The sequence below is a fragment of the Alexandromys fortis genome, unplaced genomic scaffold (assembly GCF_014885135.2).
Source record: "Alexandromys fortis isolate MF-2015 unplaced genomic scaffold, M_Fortis_MF-2015_v1.1 scaffold_1, whole genome shotgun sequence".
NCBI lineage: Eukaryota > Metazoa > Chordata > Mammalia > Rodentia > Cricetidae > Alexandromys > Alexandromys fortis.
Window position 1 is genome coordinate 40,386,945 of NW_026067927.1, and position 18,819 is coordinate 40,405,763.

General features: G+C 46.3%; 1 protein-coding gene across 16 annotated transcripts in view; it reads left to right on the forward strand.

Moving 5' to 3' along the window:
- Nucleotides 1-18,819, forward strand: part of Aopep (aminopeptidase O (putative)) — a 257,197-nt gene that overhangs the window by 218,615 nt on the left and 19,763 nt on the right. For 11 of the 16 annotated variants that reach the window (XR_007591934.1, XR_007591941.1, XR_007591935.1 and 8 more), the window contains one exon: nucleotides 16,911-17,027. Coding sequence is in view for 5 of the 16 variants with exons in the window: in XM_050143423.1 (XP_049999380.1) it covers nucleotides 16,911-17,027 (117 nt within the window). In the remaining 11 variants the exon portion in view is untranslated. Of the gene's footprint in view, nucleotides 1-2,256; nucleotides 2,350-16,910; nucleotides 17,028-18,819 lie in introns of those variants that run through there. The other 5 variants (XR_007591940.1, XR_007591943.1, XR_007591936.1 and 2 more) reach the window with 4 other exon arrangements.

Sequence of the window (18,819 nt, forward strand, 5' to 3'; positions counted from 1 at the left end):
AATATTTACTTGTTCTTCAAAATGAAACACAAGTGTAGCCTTACCTTCATTTAGCCAAAAGGTTGGATTTGTTTAGGGGCTTTTTTAATGTGGAGAGAAAGTGGTAGTTTGTTCCCGGTACCCTTTGTACACCCGAGAGATGGAGGCACGGTTGCCACCACAACTCTGAGGCTTGACATGGCCTGGGGGAACTGCAGGTATGCTGAATCCTCAAGTTTGCCAGCCCACCAACCTGTGTTTAGCCTCCCTTGAGCTCCCCTGAACTCACCTTGAGGTACCCTTCACAGTCTAGCTCCTACCGAGTCAGCAGATTGCTGGTTCTGAATTAGGGTTTCCTTTGTGTGCTATTAACCATCTCTTGAAGCCTATCACAGCAGGTAAGTTGCTTGAGGTTTCAACACCACACATGATATGCTGTCCTTGACCTAAGAAGGGGTTTTAAGAAAGGACTTAAGATCACAGCTCTCAGCGTGGTTTAGAGTGGCTGTTCTGTAAGGTCTCAGGAGAAACTAACCTTCTACTTCATCCAGTGCCTTTGTCACAGCTTTAAGGAAGAAGGTTTTTGCTTGTTTGTTTTATGTTCTTGACCTTATGTCCTAAGGGTTCTTTCTAAGGGTTATGCTTTAACTGGAAACTGATCTGAGTTCATTGGTGGATGACGATATGCTGTTCACATAACGTTGAAAGTCAGATGTCTGTAGACTTCCGCCATCTGAGATTTTGGCATACAGCAGAGTATTAGGTACTGCACCATGCTCCGTGAGTTCAGGTGTTACCCAGGGAACCCAGCTGTCAGTTCCCATCTGGGATAGTAAGTTCCCCTCACTCCCAGTTCTCTGAATAAACATGACTTCTGTTCTGGGCAGTTTCTTCCAAAAGATTGCTGAAGGAGCTAGGGAGAAGCATTCCCTGTCTCCAGTGAGGACTGAGAAACCCAGGAAAATGATTGGCTCCCAGCTCACGGCTCTTCTACAGAGGGCCCGGTGCACTTGGGAGCTGCTGAAGAGGACAGGTGCCTCCAAGTAGCAGAGCCCTTTCTCGGCCAGCAGCCTCATGACTCCGGAGGGTTCACAAACTGCCCGGTTGCTGAGTTTTGCTGATTTTCACCAGCTTTCTGCCACAGTTCTGTTGACACGTTGTACCGTGAGTCAGGGACACAGTAGGAGCAGCACCTCAAACATGTATAGGCTTTACTCTACTGGATGAAAACTGCCCACTGTGGGAGGGGCTTTTGTATGACAGGCTTCCCATCCAGCTGTCTGTCTGTACATACTTACATGTGAAAAGTCACATAAAAAGAACAGGGATTTCCTCAGGAATAAGGTACATTCAAAGAAGGGGAAAGGTTCCTGTCTCTTTCCAGTTATGCCAGACTCCCTAGAAAACCAGAGAGCATCAAACAGGGGTGATGGGGTGAATGGGAATGCCCCCCCCATCATACTGTAGTAGGGAACCTGCCATTTGTTAGTGGGCAGCTTAGCCTGCACCAGGCTGTGAATTCTGGGCATTGGTTTCTAGGCAACTTGTACATATTGTAAATCTGAGTATAAACACACACCCAAAATTGAATCAAGTGACAAATGCCTAATGATAAAACTTATTTGGTACAACTCTTGGTACCTATAGCAGACATACCAGGCCACTCCCTGCCCGTGTGGAGACTCTAGTGGGCACTCCTGGGAGATAAAGACAGAAGAGTCACGGCCTCCCTTGTTGTAAAGTGACTAGCGTTTCCACAGGGCAGGCACGCTGTCTGCAGAGAAGGCATCTGCTCAAGGAGCGGTTTGTGTTTGTGTTTTTAAACCTTGTTCCTTTAAGTAACCCTGCTTCAGGATCCTTACCTGCTGGGCCGCCTGGATTCGCCAGCAGCAGGCTTAGACTCTAAAAGGGTGCTGCCTATTCTGGAGGCTGGGTTTCTGGGTCATCCCCACTCATTTCCCAGATGCTCTCAGAAACGACTTCTCATGAGGCCTCCTTAGACCAGGGCCCTGCTGGAATTCATTTGTGAGCAGGTCCAGATTAAAGTAAGGGTCACTGTGGACCTCTGGAGAACAGGAGTCAAGGGGGACCACCTGTGGTTGTGTACACTGAATAGAATGTCACCAGCGGTTGTCCTGAGGTCCACCAGGCTACTCTCTACTGTTGGGGTCTTGCTCCTGAGAAACATTCAGCCTTGAGAATTGTCTGATAAGGTAGTATCAAAAGTATGGCCTGTGAGAAAAATAAATTGAAATTGTGTAATCCCTCCACTTCCAGTATTTGTGCCTGTAGCTGAGCCATGCAGCCAGGGAAGAAATAAGGAATCTGCCATCTTTACACCAATTCCTACGTCCAAAGGTTTGTTACAAGGTACTCTGCACCTACCCTCTCTCCCACTCCCACCCTCCCTCCTAGGTCAGTTTAGCCTCCCTCCTCCAACTGTTCTCAGCTTTACAGGCAGGTGTGATAGCTACAGCCAGAGCTGAAATGCTGATCTAACAACAGGTGTACCCTCCGGGTCAGTTACCTGGAAATAGCCATTTCGCTTTGGAAGAAGACACAAAACAAGCAGCGGCAAACACCATACCAGAATTGACACCATTAAGACATAGGATGGGCATTAACTTACGATCGCGTGGACTACAGGAAACACCACGGTCCGTACTAGATGTTTTGTCCAGTTTAAACCCAAAGGTTCTGGGCTCCTCCCAGATTTAGCCAGGTTTAACATACACAGGTGTGTTTGGGAGCCAGAGCGGCGATTTTTTCTGGCAAAACAAAACATGAAAGAAATGACTCAAACATAAAATTTCAGAAATAGGTAATGACATAAGAAATCTTGATGTTGCTAAATGGTGAGCGTGTATTATATACCCAGAGTCCTTTGGGGGTGGGTTGTTGGGGGAGACACTTAGGAAAAAGGCAACCACCAGGCCATGAGCTCCACCGTCTGTGTTGAATCTGCATTTAATGAGGACTTCAGCCTTTAGGGGTAAATAAAACATTACTAAACAGAGTCGGCTGAATATTTCTTACTGGCTGTAATAATTAAAGCCATGAAAAAAGGTGGTGGGGTTATGTTACTGATTAACTCTTAGATTTGATCAAGACGCAGTTGCCAGTGGCGCTCTGTTTCCTGTTTGGCCCGTTAGGTCGACGCCCCGTGCCTGGCCTTGGTTCTCTGTTGAGTTGCAGGCCTCTTCTGTTCTCAGCCACTAGAGTTGAGCCTGAAATGGCCCATGAAGCAGCAAGCCCATGAGAAAGCTCCTCACAGAAGGAAGCTGGTGGGTTACACCCTGGCTGGCAACGAAAGGATAGTCCGCCTTAGTGCTTTTCTCTTCTTTTGAGCCAGAGGCTGAAGTGGTTGGTATTGGTAACCGAGGGCCTTAGATGTATCAGTTTCTTATAGCTGCTGTAACAAAGTACCACAAAATTAGCAGTTTAAAACATTGTGTTACAATATCAGGAAGTCAAAAGTCCAAGTAAACCTCCCTAGGTGGGTGGAGCCCAGGGCACTTCCCTGCCTCCTGCAGCTTTCAAAGATGAAGGATGAGCTTCCACTTCTTCCTCCATCTTCAGAGCCAGCTTTGGACTGCCGGCTTAGGTTCTTTCTCCACCCTATCTTTTTGGCTCGTAAAGACCCTTGTAGGGCTACCAAGATAGTTGAAGGTGTTCTGCTCTACCCAGCAAGCTTAGTTGATGTGCGATTTTAATTCCATCTCTGACTTTAGTGCCTCTTTGCAGAATCGCAGGGTTCCACATTGTCATCTCCCTGCCCACCACACCTGGAGATGTTGGTAATGGAAAAGAAAAGGCAGTGAGTTGGGAAGCCAGTGTTTGCAGACAGGGTTGAGTATCAGAAGGACTCTGTGCCAAAAAGAAGTAATGTACGTGCACACAGAGATGTAAAGTAACAGAAAAGGCCGTGCTCCTGTTAATGTACATATTTCTACCTTGATACTGAAATTGTCTTAGTGTTTAACATGCTGGCCACTCAGTAAGGAGACATTTTAAGTGCTATATAACTAATTTATAATTCTGGTTAGGGGAAAGTGGCCTTCCTGCTCAAAAGAACAATCTAATTATAGAGTATTGATTGTGAGCAGTTGTTTGTCTTGTATATTCTTTTGCAATATATTTTTTAACACGTTAATGGAAAAACTTCAATAACATACTATTTTTTAACATTCAAGCCTGCATTCCAGGACCCATCTGTGAGCCGGTCCGTGCCTGTGACCACTGTGTATATATGCTTGTGTATTATGCAATTTCACGTTCCATCTCTCCGGGTCATCTCTCTGCAGACCTCCGGCAATACTGTCCCCGGCACACAGTGGTTGCCGAGGCGGTGGGCTGGCTTTTGGGCTGTGAGGTGCAGTTTTCATTTGCATGTGGTGGAGCTCATCGGTTAAGCTGTCACTAGGTTCCCAGGAAGTACCCCTGAAATAGACGTGACATTTGCCTGTAATGGCTGTGAAATTAAGGGTGTAGGTTTTTAAGTGCATTGTCTTTGATTTCTCTTTTAAGTTGGACTATTTTCACATTTCCATCATTTAGTTGCTAAGAAAACTGTTAACGGGCCAAGATCCTACTAGGAGACAAGTTACTTTAATTTAATTTAAGACACACGCCAGGCTTCTAGCGGCTCCGAAAATCCCAGCAGACACAATGGCCAACGGGTAGTTCTTAGATAGTGAAATAGGAGAGCCTCCTACTGAAACTCTTGAGAACCAGAGTTGTGCTGGGGGGGTGGGGGGGCTTTTCTCTGCTCGATTTCTGGTCCTGTGGTAGCAAACCCCTGGGGTGGGGGCCTCCTAGGGCGGGGCACTGAAGCAGAGGGCTAGCTTACCGGTGTCAGGCTGCTCTCTGGCGCACATCCAGGACTCTGTAGCTGTGTGCATGGGAGGCAGGTGGGCCATTGTGGGTTCACTCCCAGAACCAAAGTGGGTCGCAGGTTGGTGTCTCTGCACTTGAATGTTGTATTGTGCTGCAGACCCTGTTCCCAGGCCAGTGGGCTCTACCAGTGAGGGCATTTGTGCAGGGGAGGCCAGCAGGGTCCAGAAGTGGGGCCGGGCGACCTGCTCCCCAAGGATTTTTTCCCGCGGCCTCCCCTAGGAGGATAGCAGGCCTCCCCACTGCCACTTAAATGGGGACCCATATGCTGGTAGCCTAGAAAGAGAGAGCCTAACCAGCCCAGGGGAGGACACAAACTCAGACCAGACCTAAAAAAAAAAAAAAAAAAAAAAAAAAAAAAAAAAAAAAAAAAACAAAACAAGTCCACCACCATGAATTCTGTCTCCCAGGAAGCCCATCAAGGGCAGTGGATATTATTTTTAAAATAACCTGAGCAGCAGCACTGGGACCTCTGAGATGCTCCTGCGTCCCTATGAGACTGTCCTGAAGATCTGGGAGCTTACTCCTTGACAGTGAAAGTTCAGTCTGCATAGGTCTGAGCAGCCGGGATGGACAGGCTGTTGATTTCTGTGCAGTGTTTTATACTGCGTCTTTTCTCAAACTGAAAACTGCTTCGGGGAATTATGATTTTTGATGACCGTTATTTAAAGTATTAGTCTTAATGAAGGGAAGTGTTCTGCCATGCACAAAATAAGATTAATTTAGCCAAGACTTCAATTTCTAAATCTTAACGGAAAATGATGAGTTTGGGGTACTGTTTTCCTCTGAAGGGTTGGTCTCCCTGCCATCTCAATTGTTCAGCATGTTGACTTGGTCTCCAGAGCAGATGTTTGGGAGTTCTTCCTGTATTTGATTTCCCAGGTATTAAAGCTTTAAGCTGAGATAGATGTTCTGGCCTTGGTTTACATTTGTCTTAACAATTTTATACTGTCTAATCTACAAATTACTTGATTTTTGTTTTAGGAAGACTTAAAATGATTGCTACTGTTAAACTTTAAATTGTGCTTAGCTGAAAAGCAGGCTTAGCCACTAAACAAAAACGGTGTTTTTTTAAGAAAATAAAATGGTATATTAATTTTCCATAGCATTGGGCTGTTAAACATCCTCACCTCAAACTGGAGCATATCCTAGTGAAACCCTGAAACGGGACAGAAACCATAGCTAGAAATTTGAAAATTTACAGTCTGTTGTGGGCAGGTCACACTGAAAAACTTGTGTAATCTATTTGTGCTGGGGTTGTTTGGGGCTAAGGTTTTTATTTCTTCTTCCCACCCATCCCATCATTGCCTGCAATTAAAAAAAAAAAAAGGGCTTCTCACGAATTTGCCTGTAAACCTGTAAGCTTGGGGATGATTCTAAATGGCTGCATATGACTTAGATCAAACCAAGACCGATGGGTAGCATGTTCCAGGCAGCTTTCCTGTAATGTCATGTTTTCCTGAATATGTTATGGTTATGGGTATGGGTCTAGTCGGTCCTGTTCCACCCAACATCTCAAACTGGAGTGAAAGTTTTACTACTTAGAATTGCAAATGGGATTCTGCTTATTTGGGGAAAATCTTTGTGGTTTTGTTTGGGATATGCCTTCAAATGTCCACCTCTTCATGGGGATAAATCTTTGCTCACAGTGAAGTCAGCTAAGAGGTTTTGTTGTTGGGATCTGTCCTGGTGACCAGTCTGCTGCTGGTGTGTTGTGGGGGAAACTTATTCTAGCCTGCCTTTCCCCCAGCTCTTTCAGGTAACTTCTGGTTAGCTGTGAGCAGTCAGTGTGTGTGTTCCTCTCGGTCCCCTTTCCAGCTTCCCACACTCCTAATTAGCAATTATGCGGATTGTTTACTAGAAATCAGCTGGGTGGCTCATTCCCCCTCCGTCCTCCCTCGTGGTCCTGCACATTGCTTCCAGGTGACCCAGGAGCGTTTGCTCCGTGCTAGAAACCAGACTGTTTTTCAGCAGTTGTTTTTCTTTCCAGTTGTAGCTGGAAAGGTCTTCACGGAAGTGTTGTTCGCGTCCTTGGGATGCAGCTTCGGTAGAGGTTAAGCCCTGTCGAGGTCCTCACTTTAGTGAATTGGGGAAAAGTGCCACGGCTACGCCCGCCTTTGTTCGCATTTGAATCGCAAGCTGTGCTGGGACTGGTCTGTGTCTTGTGTAAGTGTCGGGTGGGAGGCGAACGTCTAATTAGTGGAATTGCGGAGGGGGGGGGAGTGCGGGGAGGGGGGGGATGGCTGTCAGGGCGGGGCGGGCTTGTGGATTGGCTGGAACGGAGGTGGGCGGTACGAGAGGCCCTTATCAGCCTGGGGCGGCAGGTGCAGGTCCCAGGTCAAGGTAAGGAGGCCACGGCTCCCGCCGGCCCTGCCGCCCGTCCTGGACCTTGCTGCTTTGTTCTCCCCTGCTGAGGGCGTTTCTTCTGGGAGTGCGTTCCAGAGCGTCGGGAGTGTGGTTTCTTGCTGGTCCTGGGGAAGAGATTAGCAAACAGACACCCTGCCAGGCCCTGCGGAGGGGAACGCTGGAAGGACATTCCCGCAGGAAAACAGCGACACAGTGGCTGATTCTGGCTTTCTCCTGGGAATGCTCAACAGGTTAACTTCAGTTTCTAAACAACTGCGTGTCCACGCTCGGCTCAGATGGGAACCCAGATCGGGAAGCGGCCACACTTTTCCCTTGATATTGAAGGCGTTTGTTTGGGTTGCCCTGCAGTGCACAGTGTGTTCGTTGTATTTCTGCCTTGGCTGTGGTTATTCCTCGCAAAGGTCTGAGTTAAGAAGCTAAGTTTGAAATGAACAGGGAAGTGGTTCTCAGCTTGTGGCGTTTAAGTGAGTGATTATGAAGTGAGTGATTTCTGGGTCTCCTCGCGCTGGGGGATCTGCGGTCACTTTTTCCTTAGGTTATTTTGAATGTTACTGTGTTTTCTTTGGCACTTCATAATTGCACACTTTTAGGGGGTACACTGTGGTGTATTGATTCTTGCATTGTGTAAACTAGAGCCCTGTCTGACGTTGGAATAATGACTGTTTTAGTTGGTGTGTTAACAGTGGTGGAAACGGTAAGAAACAGGAATGTGAGCCATGGTGACTGAAGGCTAGTTTTAATGTTTCTCTTTTTGAAATTTAGTTCTGTAAGAAATTTTTCTTTTAAAAAGGAAACCCAGCTTCAATTTTACAATCAAAAGCTTGCAGATTCCAAGATAATTTATACCGATCCACTAGGATTTGAGAAGGTCGGTCTCTGTATAGTATTTTCCACTAGAGATTAAATAATTAAACCACTTAGAATGCAGGAACACTCCAACAAAACAAGTCTGGATTTTCTAAATGGGTCCATTGTACCTATGCAAAGCAAGGCACCAAAAGGCCAGAAGCAGAGCTGGCTTGATCTTTGCGACATTTTTAGCTGTGACTTGGTGCCCTTGAGATTTTAGCTACAGCTGAAAAGCACGTCTTGGGGTCACTCACATTCATACCAGTTTCCGAGAAAGACCCGCTGAGGTTTAGATTTTCCTCTGACTATGGACTTTGTATTCCGTGGCAGCAGAGGCTTCCTGACTTCCCAGCCCTGACTGTGGCTGTGGCCATATCTGCTCTGCATCCAGCCTGGAGCTCACAGTAGACCTTAGACCCCAGCACCGGGGCATTCTTGGGCTTCAGGACCTGTCCTGTGTCGGGGTTGCCAGCTGTTGATGACTTGCCCGGTCATTGTGTGGAGCATAGCTTTACATAGGCAGATGTGGTGAGACTCCTGTTCCATATGCTGAACATCCACAGACAGCAGCTTCTCCTTTATACCAAATGCTGGCCTAATATGGCCTTCGTCCCCTCTAGGTACAAAAGATGAATGCACGGCCTGAAGACCTGACACCTACCTTCTGCTTTGTTCCCTGAAGCTGTTCATTTCTTTTCCCTTGCATGAATTTTCTTGAATTTTTTTCAGAGTCAATCCAGGATGTAAAATACACAGACTGGAATCCCAGAGAATACAAAAATAGGTCCAAACGTGATCCCCCTGCCCAACGCACCTTAAATTATTCTGTGAAATGGGGCTGTCACACGGTAGTGATTGGACAGTGGGACCCCAGATACATTTTATTAAATAACAACCCAGCAGTAATTCGTATAGTGAGACACGGCGCCCTCATCCAACTCCCTGCCATTCCTCTGTAGTTGTGGCTGGATATACATATAGTAAGAATACAACAGAAGTCAACAGGCAAATTGTAGACATGTGGCCAGAATCTTTGGGTAGCTTAGATTCAGTAGAAAAGGCAGAACATTAGAAAATAAAATCTGACCAAAAATATAATTATGTTGTACGGTTGCCTCTGTGAAGAAGAAAGACCAGAGCCAGGGGTGAGGGGACGTAAAGAGTGAAATTCATTTAGATACTGTTTCAAAATGATTGTACCTATACCTGAATGTGTGAGCTAAGCCAATCTGAGCAGTGACTTCCGTTGCCCTTCTTGTCCCTTTTTTATTAACTCTAACATATGTTTGTGGCTTTGTTTTTTAACGCTGTAAATTTTAATCCTTGTTAGCGAGTTTAACCTGGAGCCCATGCTTGCTAATCCTCGTGGAGTTCATTTTGCTCATGGGTGGGACCTCGGCTGCTCTGAGCCTGGTCCATTGCATCTGAAGACATTGGCGTCCTCACTGTGCAGTGCCGATAAAGCCTTTTAGGTCATGCATTTGAATTTGAATTCTTTGAATTTGTTGTACTTTAGAAATGAGGATTTTCTGTTCTGGACCTTTTTCTGTAGCTCTCTACACATCTGCTCTCAATAGATTCATTCACACCTTAAATTGTTTATTGATGGCTCTCCTTGCAGACATTGTTACCCTATTATTTCATCTTGCCATGTGGACACTGAATTCTTTCTAATAAACATTTGAGTATGAAATTCAGGAATAGGTGGCACACGAAACAGATGTGGTGGTTTCAGTCTATTAGAAATGTCCTTACATATGTCCGCTCTCAACAGAAGCTAAGAGTTGTATTTGAGCGCACATTGCCCTGTTTCAGATTGAGGATTCCAGCTTTCATGATCCAGCTCTGAAGCTGGCGTTCTCTTCAGGAGATGGGCTGTTGTGCTCATTAACCCTCACTCAGAGGAAGCTCACGTTCCAGGCCGACTGCAGCCCATGCTGCGTGAGCATGAGTGTCTCACCTGTACAGGAGGCAGAACTACGTGAAACAAAGTCAACCGGGAAGGCTCTGGTGTCGGCTTTGTTATTTAGTGAGAGCTGCACGTCTGTAATGGAGCTGCTCAGATGATCTCACTTTGACAGAGTAATATGGAAGCTAGAGAAATAGAAGACATTCTAGACTTGAGTAGATTTAGGGTTTAACTATTTTCTCATGGGGAAAAGACTAGAGAGTGCTTGAAAACTCTCCTGACATGCCAGATAAAAACCAGAGCATGTGATCATTCGGGCTTGGCTTTGTGTGAATCTACAGGCATTTGGAATACTTAATATTATTCCAGCTTTTAAACTTTATTCTCTCTCTGTGTGTGTACACATATGTGCCATGACTTGCATATAGAGATCAGAGGAACTCATGGTTCATGCGTCCTCCTTTATACGGATCTGTGGATTGAACTCAGGTTACCAGACTGGCACATTAAATACCTTAAGCTGTTGAGCCCTGGTTGCACAGAAGTGATGTTTTCTATTTAACAGTAATGTCACTGACTTAAAGGAGAAAGTACTGAAGCCAAAACATCGGAGATTTCTCTGTGCGTGGGGGTGTGGGGATCAGGGGGTGGCTGTAGCCAGGCCTGCTCTTGAGAGGCCCTGGCCACTGCCTGTCTGGTACTCGCTTAGCATTTCCTTCACAGATTAGGTTGTAGTCTGAACTTCTTCTTAAAATATACATTCTCTCTATTAATTTATCAGGAAATATTTGCAGCAGGATTTAAGAAAATTATTTCAGATTAAGGTATAGACAGAAAAAAGGAAAAGGATCAAGTGTCTTGTATGGGTGACTCAAAATTTGCCTGGGTCTTCCTTAATTTCCTTCTAGGTCTTTAGAAAATTATCTTCCTGTCCTAGAAATGTGACTAGATGGGTAGAGTGCTTATTGAGCATGTGCACATGAGCATTCACACACACGCGTGCACATACACTCACACGCTTCTGGTATGGTAGCACATGCTTGTAATTCAAGAACTCCGGAAGTGGAAGTGGGAACTTCAGAAGTTCACTGTTAATTTTTGTTACATAGTAAGTTTCAAGCTAGCATGGGTTACATGAAAACCTGTCAGGAAAAGAAAAAGAGAAATGTAGCATTTACCCAAATGCAGCCTTTGTCTACATTCCATTTTGATCTTGCTATACCCGGATGCAGCCCCTATTCCGTGCTTTGTGATAGCTACGAAGTATCACATGGTTGTAGCTGTAACACTGTATCAGAATCCGCTGAAAGTTTTAACAACAGCGTGTTTACTCACATGCTGGGCTTTACATTGAGATAAGTTAGTATATAACAAGAATTTAGAGCTAAAAGACATCACTATAAATTATAAATTAGAAGGTCAAGTTCATCAAAATTTACATATACATTTAAGACTAGTTCGTCAGCCATTGCATAAACTGTGGGTGAGTTAGGTCAGAATATTGAAGTAAACAACAAATTTCAATGGGGGAAAATCTGAACACAAGAAATTGAAAGTAGTTTCTGAGACTTAAAAGTTGTGTTCTTTGGAAATCGTTCTGCTACGGCAGAAGATGGCCTGAAGCGCTGGGGCTTCTCTGAATGATTCTCCCCAGAAGCATGAAGTGGGGGTGCTTTCCTGCTCTGTCCCACTATTGTGGGTCTGGCAGAGTCCAGGCAGGCAGACATGAAAACCTCAGCATCTCTTGTAAAATCCTTGGAAATTTTCAATTTGAGCGTTTAGAGTGATTTAGTTTCTAAAATATGTAATAGCATAAAATATTAGTATACACATGGCTGCAGGGTCCGGCTGACACATGGTCTGGTTCCACGTAGTTCACAGAACATAGAGAACAAACTTTATGACACACTGTGCATAGCATGGACGGGCTGTTATCCAAGCATGGCTTAGACATTTGCCTAGCATCTCCAACTGTTAGCAAGGTTTCCCACATCACAGTGAGGCTGTTGCAGTGACTTCTGAAAGGGTGGCTACCATAGGAACCTGTGCCTGTTGGTTGATTTCTGTGGTTTGAAGCGACAGTATTTTTACTTTTCATTACTTAGTAACCTCCCTTTGCTAGCTGCCATTAATTTTACCTTGAAAACAACGCAGGCAGGATTCACATTCAGTCTCCAGTCTTGTGTTTCATTCTTGACAATGTGATTAGAGTGAAAACCCATGCAGAGAACAGGTTTTTCTGCTGCCTGCAGTAACAGCAGTGATGGCAGCCCTGGTTTCTCTTTAAGTTTCTAATGCATGGAAGACAGGTTAGTTCTGTCCTGAAGTCCCTGCCGTCACCGCCCTTGAACTCTGCCTGTTGGTGGTGCAGCCTTGCAAAGAAGGAGCCCTCTCCTGTCCGGCAGAGACCCGGCTTCCTCCTGCTCCTGCTTCTGTTTCTCTTTGGACTGTCGGAACTTTCTCCATTATATCCTTACCTTGAATCGTCTGCAAGTGAAAATCACTAGATGGAGTTCTATTTCAAGGCCAGAGCAATGTCTGTCTTCTTTGGTTCCATTCATGTGTCTCATTGGTACCAGGCACCCATGGACCTGAGTGGGTTGTCTTGGGGCCTGCAGAGTGGTGGTTGTGTTTCCTGGAAAAGGTGGCAAGGAATTTTCCAGATTCGGAACGCCTCATAAAATGAAAGGTGTTTTATATCTGTGAGGTCACCTTTCACCTTCTACACGTGACTTTGAAAGGTCATCGGCTCACATTCTGCCTTGGCCCCTGCTTGGATTGAATTTCAGTCAGCAAGTCTCCAGCCTACAGGAGAATTTGAGATTTTTTTCCCCTCCCCCATTTCTTCTGTTTTGTTCTGTGTAAACAGTTCCTGCCGAAGTAACATAGACAAATATAGCAGAGAATGCTCTTCTGGAAGATGCATGCTCCCAAAGCATTTTTTAACCATTTTTGGGAAGAATTGATCTTTCTGTGTGTTTCAGACAGACTGAAAGAGGAGGGGAGGCTGTCGCTATAATGGAAGTGACATCATACATTATTGCCCCCATTGATCCGCTTTTAGTCTCCAGCCAGGATAAAAGGAAATGGCACCAGGGAGGAAGCATGCTTCATTTCGGCTCAGATCCCAGAGTGATAATGGGGTAATAATAGAACTCACGCCACTGTCGGTCTGTGGCTGCATTAGTCTCTGGCTCACTCCGTCTGGAGCTGCACCGACTTCCTTCCTCATGCCGGCCTCTGCTGTGCACCAGCTGGGCTGCAAAGGAGGGGCTCAGGGCTCCCCTTGGCCTTCAGCGCATGCCAGCTGCAGCCCTGATGTTTGTGCCTGTGGAATCTTCATGGTGAGACTTGTATCTGTGGCATTTCTGGTTTGAGGGTTTAAACTGGCTTTTCTGCATTGTGTTGTGCTGTTGGAGGGGAAGGTGGGGGCTGCAGTGAGTGGATTGTCCTCCGGGAGCTCAGAGGGGGACACCCGCCCCTGCCTCCTGGAAGAGCCGGGGTTTGTTTCTGTTGTGCCGCTTATACTTGCGAATGGGGGCCAGGGATTGGGAATTTGACATTTTCTCTCCAAGAAACTGTAAAACACTTGAAAGTGGTGCCGCTTGTCTCAATTTTTAACTCTGCGGGGGCACAGCTGAAGTTAAATTTTTTTTTGTACATTTCTTCATAATTAACGACTATGAAGTCTTCAATGTTTATGGCAAGAATACAGACTTCCACAATTAACAAATAGTGTTTGTACTTGCCTGACTTCCTGCTGCTTCTTGTTTCTTGTGTTCGTTTAAATAAGTTTTACAGGCCTGCGTGGTTCTTTCTTTTCAAGGATCCTTATGATCTGGGCGTCTCATGGTCTTATTTTGTCTCGAGTTTTCTGGGCAGAGGTCTTATTACAATACCGAGGTGTTCCCACTGTGGAAATAATAACCTTATCACAGATCCTTGTTTGTGAAAAGGAAGAATTTTCTCTCTTCTTGCAACTGAATTTCAAGCATGAGCTGCCGGCCCCAGCCAGAAAGACAGATCTTGTGGGAAACATTTCAAGTTGGCGACCCAGGGGCCCCATGCTCACCGACACGGGCTCTTTTCTGTTTATTCTGTGTCTCCTGCACTGCCTCAGTGATAGCACACAATTGGTCCCAAAGTTATATGAAAGTTCGTTTGATTTCTACGTGGTTGGGAGTGGGATATTCCCCTGCGCCAGCTGCCAGAACTGCCCACTGTCCAGCACTGCCTCCCAGCACATTTGCAAGTACTCCAGATCTTTCAGTCCTTTGTGAACATCTATCATGTGTTACTACTTTTCCATCGCGGGATGGCTTGACAGGGAGCAAACTCGTATTTTACGAAGTTCACTCTATTAAAATACCTTTGCTTTAATGCATCCTCTTCTCAAGCCTGTAATCCTTTTTTATGTATAATATTTACTTGTGAATGAATGTTAGTTTATTATCTGTGGCTGAAAACAGCATTAGGCCTCTAATTTGTATCTACTTTCTTCATTGTTTAGAGACTACATTTTCCCATGAATTGGAGAGCCAGGTGGCCGCAGGTTGTTTACTAATGGAGTGCTTTCTCCAAGTCAGTTCTACAAAGGCCAGACTAGCAGAGAGCTCCCAGCATTAGAGAGGAATGTTCAGCATGGCTGTGCCTTCTGTTCTGCCCACCTCCGAACAAGTCAGCGCTTGCATGAGGGTGTCTGTACCTTCCTGAATGATGGGGGTGGAATCCTTGGAAGGGGGTGCACCCTCCTTCTTTCCCGCCTTTTAATTAGAGCCAGATAAACTTAGGAAACAGCCCCAAAGGTTTGACTGCACATGTCCTCCTCCCTCCAGCGCCAGCCCTCCTGTCGTCTCCGCTGTCAGTCTTAAAGTCAGGGGCTTAGTTCTAAATGTTTCCATTGCCTCAGTTCTGGGACGACGAAAGCTTTCCATGATCCTTTTGATTCTGTTTGAGTGCAGATGTGAGCTTTCTACTCGGAAGGAAAACAGCACACAGGTGTTGATTCAAGCGTTTCGTCCGGCTCAAGTGTTAGCAGTTCTCACTCTTTAAATGGAGTTGTGTTCAGTGTTTGAACCCAGGAGGGATACCCAGGTCAGGTATATGGTTAGCCACTGCAACAACAAAACCTAGAGAAGCCATGGGGTGACTTGAGGAGCCTTAGCTAAGGACCCAGGGCAGACGCTGTGCGTGAAGGTGTCTCAGGTGTGTAGTACCTAGGGAAGGGTGCATTCAAGGCCTTGAGCAGACAAGTTACGGCTTCCCTGGAAATGCCGAAGCTGCTGTTGGGTCTGATGGGTGGCCAGAAGGAAGAGGGCCAGAGAGACAGGCTCCAGCCAGGGCTCTCAGTGATGGAAAGGAGGCGCCTCTGGGAAGGAGCCCGAATGGCCCGCATACACCTGAGGTGCATGTGCTAGGGACAGGTGAGGCTCCTAGGGACTGGAGGTCCTAGGTTTGGCCTGCTTTAGCAAATAGCTGGGTTCTTTTAGTATCACTACATCTTGCAAAAACTTTATCTCAGGAAGGGAAATGGACTCATTTATGGAATGCTTGCATTAGGACCTCATAGGTCAGGGCTGTCTTGCTAGAGATAGCTGGTATAACCATAGGTGGGGAAAAAACTACATAATAAATACACCCAGGAACCAATGCTGGGCACTGTGTCTGTCACTGGGGAAACAAGTTCATTAAGATTTAGGGTGAGACAGAAACATTAGAAATACTAAAAGTGACAGCACACACCTTTAGTCCCAGTACCCCAGGGGAAGCAGAGACAGGCTCGTCTGGTCTGCATAGTGAGAGTTCCAGGCCAGCCAGGCTAGAAAGTGAAACCCTTTGTCAAAGAGAGGGAGGGAGGGAAGGAAGGGTTGAGAGATACTTTCTTGGTGAGACTACCCAGTGTGTGCACATTGCGGGGGGGGGGGGGGGGGGGGGGGGGGGGGGNGGGGGGGGGGGGGGGGGGGGGGGGGGGGGGGGGGGGGGGGGGGGGGGGGGTCCAGGCAAAGCATGTATTTTAGGACAAAAGGGAGAAACGAGAAGAGAAAAGGGTTTTGGTAAGTTAACATCTTTTGTGTATTAGAAATCAGCAATTAAAATCATAGGCACCCTCTGTTGGCCTAGCGTTGGCCCCCAGAAGTTTGATTTGCTCAGGATTGTCAGGCATATCTAGGCATGGAGGGATGCCAGCATAGAGAATGTAGAATCAGTGTAAATAATTGTTAAACTCTGATTTTAGGATGAACCTTTTTCAGTCAATACAGGTGTACCCTGAGTTTTCTCTTCACTCTGCTGCTGGGTTGAGAGGGCCCCGTAGGGCGTGGCTCCTGGCTGAGCTCTGCTGTTGTTTGTCCATGGCTACTCTGTTCTGTCTGCATCGCACACAGATGCCCCCCCCCCATTACTCTTAGCCGTTCTCCCAGCGACTCCGGTGTGACAGCTATCTGAGTACTGAGTGAGACAGCCTGTGTACTCAGACGTGTCCATTGCTAAGCGTTTGCGTGCCTGCAGCCTGTAAAGTGATTTTAGTATCTTAAACTCACAGATTAAAAATAGACTCCTCATGAAGGGTAGGGGCTGTGAGAGGAGGCAATTGTTACACTGTGTTTATTTTCAGGGTTCAACAGGTGCCTTGCAGGCTTAACATGGTTCAGAAGAGAAATCTGAACCTACCTACTTATGGTAACTCCTGTGGATTTGTCTAAAGTTGGATAATCTCTTGAGTCCTTGTCTAGCCGGAAACATGTTGTGTCGTATGCAATCTTTGGGGCCGCAGAGAGTATAAACCTGATGTCCGAGCAAAGTCAGCACCCGCACACCCCATCTTTCAGACATAGAACCTTGCCTGAGTTAGAACCCTGTTTTTAACTTCTTGTTGGGTACATGATGTTTCAAGGGCTGTTTCTTTTGTCCGCAGCTTTCCCCGGACCAGATCGTCTTGCTTTTGGAGTGTCTCTTAGAGCAGAAGGCCCTGAGCCCCCAGACTTTGCAGCGCCTCCAGCAGACGTACCGCCTCCAGGAACAGGATGCCGAGGTAACAATTGAACCGGTGTGCCCCACTGGTGGGAAAAGAGATGAGCTGACTGCTGGCTTTAACATGATGCCCTGTGCCAGTCAAGGACAGGTCTTCCAGAAGCAAGTGCTCGGCTCGTGCCTCCTCCAGTATTCCCTGGTGATCACTTTGTATTTGTAACTGTTGGAGGCCTAGGAGTTCCCTCCTATGAGTAAACCATAAAGATAGTACAAGTTTCTCAAAAGCTTGAGCAACAGGGTGGAGTCATTTGAATTAAGACTTGGGCGGGTCATTTTGTGCTCTGGTGGCACCGCCTTTCCTTTGCCCATTAAGGAAACTCAGCTCAGATGTGTGGGAGCATCCCGGTTGCATTCAGCTAGGGCCAGAAGCCATATGTAAAGGAAATGAAAAACGAATCTAGCAGCCATGGTTTACAAAGTAAAAGTGGATGCTTGTGGTAAAGCAGTGTGATGTGCGCCTCAGTCTCTCTTAGCTTATTCCAGCTTTGAAAAACACAAAATCATAAGTATTTAATGTATTTAATCATCCTAAGGGAAAAAACAAAAGTTCAAAGAGAACTGGTCTTTGACACAGCACTCTAAAATGCAGAGACTATAAGAAAACCAGCTCTGAGCTTTCTGTCCACTTCAGCCACTGGCACTTGAAACTTGGGCCCCTTGCGTGGGATGTACACGGAATGAGATGCACACAGCACAGTGGTGGTTTCAGGCTCTGGCTGTTCAGCACATTATAGTTTTGAGCTTCTGTTTTAGATATGCTGGCTTTTCTAGTGGCTTTCAGAGTTAGTAAAGTGGATTACACTCACTGAGAAGGTGACTTTGTTACATAGTTTCCAAGTCCACAGATTTAGGAGTAATTGAAAGAAGCCCCTGGGGAGACGCTGGCAGTCCTTAATACCTATGTGTAGATCAAATGAGCAACTGTTGTGTTTGTTTCTGCTCTTGGCCCTTTGTTTATCAGAGACTCCAAATGCCCGACTTATTTTTAATTAGCGTCTCAAAGACATTTTTATTTATAGGCAGAGGGTTGTGTTGTGACGGGGTTGAGTTCCCCTGGAGTGGAGACTGGGTGGGAGGGTCCGAGCAGGTGCTAAGCACCTGTCCCTTGGTGCCAGCAGCCTGAAGCTCTCAATCCTGTTTTCCTTCTTCCTGTTGGCATGGGATACATCCTGCCTTACCTTACAGCCTGATAGTTACTGTGTATCATCACTTAAACCTTTGAGAAGGGCGTAGGTTTCTCCCTTTTTTGTAAATATCAAAAGCTGTCTTACTGCCTGAAGACAGGACACTTGGTTCTGCTGTGATACCAGGTGGACTGAATGTTCGCGGCTCCCTTCACACAGATGTGATCTGACTGTACCACGCACACTTCCCATCTACACACCGAGAAGGAAGTGGGGCGCACAGGCCAGCCTCACCCTTAGGAAGCTTAGCTTTCTCACCTCGCTAAGTGAGCCAGGTGGCCTCAGCCAAGAGCTGTAGAGGACTGCACACGGAGCAAAACTGGCTGCCCTCTAAGCCAGGTATTCAAGACCCCTCAGAGGAAGCAACATTGAGCCAAAGGACAAGAACGGATGTGTGGACACAAGACCAGGACGATGTGTGGACTCAGAACCTGTCAGGGTAGTGACCAGCAAATGCTTTCTATGCAGGGACAGAAAATTCACACTTCAGGAGGCCACGTGGTTTCTGCAACATAACATCTCTTTAACTTTGCTGCTGAGGCATAAACAAATAAATAAATAAAATCAAAACCTTAAAGCACACTTGGGCATCCATAGACGAATGCCCCT